Here is a 6,450-nt window from a genome sequence, read left to right on the forward strand (position 1 = left end):
CAGCTTCAAGATAACCTTCTTCCACGGGCCCCACCGCTCCTCACACCCACTCCCGTGACGCCACGTAGTTGCAAAGTCACTGTCGGGCCCACTGTCGTGTTTTTTTGCCCGAATCAAACCTAACACAAGCCCACGGGCGCTGAACCGTGGGCCCGAGGTCTCGATCAGGGCGCGCGATTTAATAGAGGAAAAGGGCCTCGGAGCTCACCCCGGCACTGTTCTGTCTGAGTTGAGCGCTCGCTTAACTCACACTAGAACGGCGGCAGGGCTTCACGGCGCGAGCTTGTCAGTCGAGTCTTGTGTAATCGTGCTCGACGCGATGACGAACGCCGGCGCGGCGGCGCTCGGGGCGCGCACGGCCCGCGCCTGCGACGGCTGCATGCGGCGGCGGGCGCGGTGGCACTGCGCGGCCGACGACGCCTACCTGTGCCAGGCATGCGACGCCTCCGTCCACTCGGCCAACCCGCTGGCGCGGCGGCACCACCGGGTGCGCCTCTCCTCGGCCTCGTCGTCCACCTCCTCCTCCCTTCCGCGCGTCGACCCCGACGACCCCGCGTGGGTGCACGGGCTCAAGCGCCGGCCGCGCACGCCGCGGTCCAAGCCCGGGGTGACGAGCAAGCACGACGCGCCCGCCCCCGCGGTGGCGGTGCCCGATCTCGAGGCGGAGGATTCCGGGTCCGGCATAGTGGGCGACAACGGCGACGTCCGCGCGGGGGAGGAGGAGGAGGTCTACGACGAGGACCTGCTGTACCGCGTGCCCGTGTTCGACCCCATGCTCGCCGAGCTCTACAACCCCGTGCCGGCCGACGAGGGCGCGGACCTGCTCGAACAGAAGCCCGCCGCCTGCTGCTTCGCGTCGCTTGCCGATCAGCCGTCGGCGGAGTGCGCCTCCGGCCTGGCGGACGGGTTCTCCGGGTTCGACGTCGTGCCGGACATGGAGCTCGCCAGCTTCGCCGCCGACATGGAGAGCCTGCTCATGGGAGGGGTCGAGGAAGGCTTCGACGATCTGCGGTTCTTGGACGAGGAGAAGCCCCACATGAACCTTGACTTCGACATGGACATGGACTTCGATGACCAGACAACCGCGGCGCCGGCGCCGGAGCAACAAGAGGACAGGAAAAGGAAGCGGCCGGACTCGGAGAAGATTCTTAAGCTCGACTACGAGGGGGTCATCGACTCGTGGGCCCGTGACGGCGGCTCGCCGTGGTTCCACGGCGAGCGCCCTCAATTCGATCCGAATGATTCCTGGCTGGACCTCACGGTAAATAAAACCGCCGGCCCTTGTTCCGACAGTGCTGCTATCACTTCTATTCTAAATAGACCTGAATTGTGGGCTAATTAAGCTCCGTTGCTTTGCATGGACAGGCCGGTAGCCGGGGATTCGGACTTGGCGCGGCGGTGACGCCGGTGACGGGCGGCGAGCGGGAGGCCCGGGTGTCGCGGTACCGTGAGAAGCGGCGGACGCGGCTGTTCGCCAAGAAGATCCGGTACGAGGTGCGCAAGCTCAACGCCGAGAAGCGGCCGCGGATGAAGGGCCGGTTCGTCAAGCGCACCGCGCTGCCTCCGCTGCCGCCGCGGCCGCCGATGATGGTCGTCGCGCCCCACGGCCACGGCGGGGCGCACGGGCGCTTCCGTTTTTGAAAGCAAGCGCTCCATCCATCGTCCGTGGATGCAGCTGCATGCATGCCTGTGCATGCATCCTCGCCGCTGCTTGAATGATCTGCTAATAAATACTTCACGTATGTAGATGTTCTCTTCTCTTAGTTACTTTCAAAATTGGGAGTGTAGCGTTAGTTTTTAAGCAGAATCCTGTGTGAATTAGGACGCCCTCACTACGTACTCTGAATATACTTGCAGCATTTCATGTGCAAAGTTATACTAGCCTGATTAAATATGTATTTGTACATAGGGAATTAGGGATCCCTTGTATTTGTATATATGGTTAGGTTTGGTATTTTCGTCTTTTCGTAAGAAAGATGCACTACTGTATTTATTGATCTCACAACATTGAAGTACATTAGTACTTATTACTACGGAGTAGTTCACATACGATAGGGTTAAGATTCGAAGGTCTTGTAAGCAGATGAAGGTGATCGAAAGACGAGGGCCTAGCTAGTTGTCACTTGTATGTCGACCCGTCCCTTCCATTCTGTGTTGGGTTAGCCTCCATCGCGGGGCACAACCACAATGTGCTTGATGCTACCAATCTCATATTTACATGGTTGTCTAGAAAAGTAAGGTTAGATGTTAACTTTCTTCTTCTTTCAATCAAAAACTTCTACTCCCTCCATGTGGTAGTAACATCTTATATTATGGGACGGATGGAGTACCTTTTATGTGATTTTTTGCATGGTGAATTGGTGATACTCTTTATTTTTTGAGGCAAATTTGACTAACGATTGGATCAACCAAATATGAGTTACATGTCATTTAAAACTATATCATGGATGCACATTTCAATGAATTTTCCAGTGGTACATTTTGTAATGACATATAACTTATATTTAGTTGAATAAATCATTAGTCAAAGTTTGACACATAAAACGTTGTGAACTTGTATTCATGAACCAAATATGGACTTGTTTGCTAGCTTCATAACTATTACCTCCTATCGGTTTTAATTGACGCGAAATTATTCACTGCATGCATACGAGTAGGGTGGTGCTGCGTTAATTAAAACCGATCGGAGGGAGTAGTACATACTAACTATGAGAAGAAAAGGCATGCCAATCATGACTTAAAGATTTTTGGTTAATTTACACTTACATACAGTTGTGCATGGGCAGCCTGGCCCGGCTCGGGCCTGATTGTTTAGCCCGAATGTCGGGCCGGGCCAGGCTTGGGCTTGCATTTCGGGCTGGGCTCGGGCCTGATTTTTGAGCCCGAATGTCAGGCCGGGCCAGGCTTGGGCTTGCATTTTTCGCGATTTAGGTAAGGTTCGGGCCGGGTTTTTGCCAGTTTGGGCCGGGTTCAGCCTTGACATTTTAGCTTCTGGCTTTTGCGGGCTTGACATAAAGTAATTGGAGATCTGGTATTTGTTTCGTTGAGACAATTATGTAGGAGTATTAGAATTTGCAAACTAGATCTTTGGATGCTCCACTTAGCTCTGCAGGAATTTGAGAAGGGTGAGCTAGGTTCACTAGAAGGCCTGCAGAAAATTTGCATGAGGCTTAAGCTTGTATGTTAGTTACAATTCTTTCGTTTTTTATATTCATGTGTTTCGTCATTACGATTTCCGCAAACCTCATTCATCTAATTATAAGGGCATCCATAAGAGAAAAAAAGACTAAGAGTCGCCTGTATAATTGGAGTGGGCTTACAGATGACGCATTACCTTGCGTGATTGTAGTTCTCATCATAATTGTTTTGTTGAGATAATTATATTCTCTTCGGTTCATATTACTTATTTGACTTAACTTTATCTAGATACAGATATATCTAGTCAACAAACGTGTCTATAAGTTAACTAATTTGGATCGGAGGGAGGCGTCTTGATACATCATCAGTATCTAAATTTGCAAAACTAGCTTTGGATGCTCCTTTTGAACAAGAAAAATGACATAGGTTCACGCGAGGCGTGCAGAAAATTTGCATGAGGTTTAAGCGCATGTGATTTCTTCCAAACTTTAATATCCCTATATTTGAGTTATTCGGTAGGATTTCTGCACATTAACCTAATTATGGGCATCCATAAGAGAGAAATCTAAGAATTGAAGAAATGCAATTTTGATCTGGGGTGCATATGCAAAACAAATTTTCTAATGTTCAAAAATTTAGGAAAAAATATTTGCTCATGTACCTCAATATTATATGTGCTCACGTAATTTTTGTTATGAGATACCGACATTTTTCATGGTCTGTGCAAAAAAAAGAAAAAAATAAGCCTCGTGAAAAGGCTTATTTTACCACTAAAGTTTGTCTTTTTCACAGAGGCCGCCCAAAATGTCAGTTTTTCTTGGAATAACTTTGTAATCGCATATGATGTGAAGATGTACATGCAACATTTTCCATTGTAATTTTCTGAAATTTTAAAATGTGTTCAAAACGTATTTGAAATAAAGGGAGCATTTGCACCCAGAGCCAAACTGCCTTGTCCAGTCTTATAAATTTTTTAAAAACACCATTAGTATAGACTATATAAATATAACTACGAAAAGTAGTTATACATATATTGTCATTGATTCTTTGTTTAGTAAAAGTTTAAAGTTTGCGTCTTCTCTAATTGGGTCAGGTCTGATCCCATGACAACACATTTAAATGTTGTCCAGGTTTCTCTCTTCGAGCAGAGCTACTTTGTTCTCACCTTCCAGACTTTTCAGCGATATGCACATGCTAATATACCAACGTGCCACCGGACCAACATTCGAGAACCACTTGCTTGCAAGGTTCAAACCTTAACGTGACATAATAGATTCGATCTTGTTTGCGTTGGCACTATTACTATTAGGGCATCTCCAGCGGCGCGACGCAAATGGTCGCTGAGCGACCGTTTTCGTCCGCCGTAACCGGAAATGCGTCTGGGCCCTGCTCCAGCGGGGCGACGCAAAGTGACCGGCCCGTCCGCGGAGACGCAAACCTGGCCCAAATATGCGCCAGGTTTGCGTCTCCGCGGACGCTTGGCGGACGCGCCGAGCGTTCTCCATTTCTTACCCGGTCCCGCAAGTCAGCGAGAGCAAAATCGACCGCTTCGACCTGATTTCTTTTTTCACCCTCGTTGGTGCCCTAGTGCGACGGCCCCGCCCCAATCCCCGCCGTCCGCCGCAGCGCCGCAGTGCTCGCCGCCGGCACCGTTGTCGCCGCGCGGAGAGCAGAGATCGTACTCGGGGTTGGGGCTCCGGCGCGAACCTGCCGGCTGTTTTCGGGCGAAACGTTGCCGGTTGCGCCGCCCTTCCGCGCCGCCCACGACCTGTTCGACCTATTGCGCCGGTAGGTTTCTTCTCGTTTTTTCGGTGCGATTTGTGCGTGGCCATTGATCAAGAGTTCGTATCGACGCAGATGGACGCGTGGCATATGGTGGAGAAGTTCCGCGCGGAGATCGTTGACTCCTCTTCGGACGACGAGTCCGATCATTCGTCGCACACATTGGCAACTACTGCGGCCTCCATGATCCACGAGTTCACCTCAAACCCGGGGCCGCTGCACCGGGGCTCTGTGAAGGGGCGCTCGAAAAACCTGCCGCGCAACAGAGTGGCAGGGCAGGCCCGCCTCCACAAGGACTACTTCCACCTCACCAATCCGATCTATCCGGAAAAATTGTTCCGGCGCCGATACAGGATGTTAAGGGACCTGTTCTTGGTCATTCTACGGGGCGTCAGGAACTACGACCCCTACTTCCAATGCAGGCCCGATGCAACAGGTGCGCTAGGCTTCACCTCCTACCAAAAATGCTCGCGGCTATTCGCATGCTCTCATATGGAATGGCTGCTGATATATTCGATGAGTATCTTCGAATGGGTGAGAGCACCTGCCTTGAGTCCATGTACGGGTTTTGCCGAGCCGTGATTGCCGTGTTCGGACAGATACTCGTAGGGAGCCAACTCGTTGAGGATACAAGACGCCTCCTATCTATCAACGAGTCTAGAGGCTTCCCAGGAATGATTGGCAGCATAGATTGCATGCACTCGGGAGTGGAAAAACTGTCCATTTGGATGGCGGTGGTCGAGACAACGGGCATGAGGAGGGACGGACTGTCATTCTTGAAGCTCGTCATATCTCAAGATTTATGGATTTGGCATTCATTCTTTGGCATGGCCAGTTCCAACAATGATATCAATGTGTTGCACCGATCACCGGTTTTCGAAAGGCTCATGCAAGGCAAAGCTCCCCGGGTGAGCTATGAGATCAATGGAAATGCATATGACAAGCCATATTATCTTGCCGATGGCATCTACCCCGACCGGGCCACATTGGTGAAGACTCGTCCGTAATCCAAACTCCGAGAAGACGAAGAGGTTTGCCAAGATGCAAGAGGCTTGCAGGAAAGATGTGGAGCGTGGATTTGGTGTGCTCCAAGCTCGGTGGGCAATTGTCCGTCACCCGGCAAGAACATGGTCCCTGAAGACCATGCATGAGGTGATGACATGCTGCGTGATCATGCACAACATGATCGTTGAGAACGAGCGTCCCGATGGCCGCAATGAGAACCAAGTGGGAATTCCAAGGTGAGTTGGTTGCGCCACTTCCTGGAGCTTCATCTTGGCAGGACTATCTACATATGAATGTAGAAGTCACAAACGATACCGTCTCCAAACAGCTGCAGACGGATCTGATTGAGCATCAATGGACCATGGCTGGCCATGAAGATCATACCTAGAGGACTAGTATCTTATTTTCATGTAGACTTTTAAAAATTTAAATGTTATAACTATGACTTCGTTGAAATCCTATTTGTTGTTTCAAAACTTCATATTTGATGCAAACGCAGAAATGTGTCGCGCTACTGGAGCCACC

The 6,450-nt window shown here is 50.6% G+C and overlaps 1 protein-coding gene across 1 annotated transcript; it reads left to right on the forward strand.

The window, feature by feature from the left end:
- Positions 1–221: 221 nt before the first annotated feature.
- Positions 222–1,958, forward strand: LOC124704061 (zinc finger protein CONSTANS-LIKE 16-like). Its single transcript, XM_047236306.1, has 2 exons — positions 222–1,261; positions 1,366–1,958. The coding sequence occupies exons 1-2, from the start codon at positions 320–322 to the stop codon at positions 1,639–1,641; spliced, it is 1,218 nt and encodes a 405-aa protein (XP_047092262.1). The 5' UTR covers positions 222–319; the 3' UTR covers positions 1,642–1,958.
- Positions 1,959–6,450: the final 4,492 nt, after the last annotated feature.

This window comes from Lolium rigidum, chromosome 3 (genome assembly GCF_022539505.1).
Source record: "Lolium rigidum isolate FL_2022 chromosome 3, APGP_CSIRO_Lrig_0.1, whole genome shotgun sequence".
NCBI classification, from domain to species: domain Eukaryota; kingdom Viridiplantae; phylum Streptophyta; class Magnoliopsida; order Poales; family Poaceae; genus Lolium; species Lolium rigidum.

Excerpts from the sequence above, each read along its gene's own strand:
- LOC124704061 (XM_047236306.1), top strand. The coding sequence starts at position 320 with ATGACGAACGCCGGCGCGGCGGCGCTCGGGGCGCGCACGGCCCGCGCC. Across the intron at positions 1,262-1,365 it reads ATTCCTGGCTGGACCTCACG|GCCGGTAGCCGGGGATTCGG; the intron begins GTAAATAAAACC and ends TTGCATGGACAG.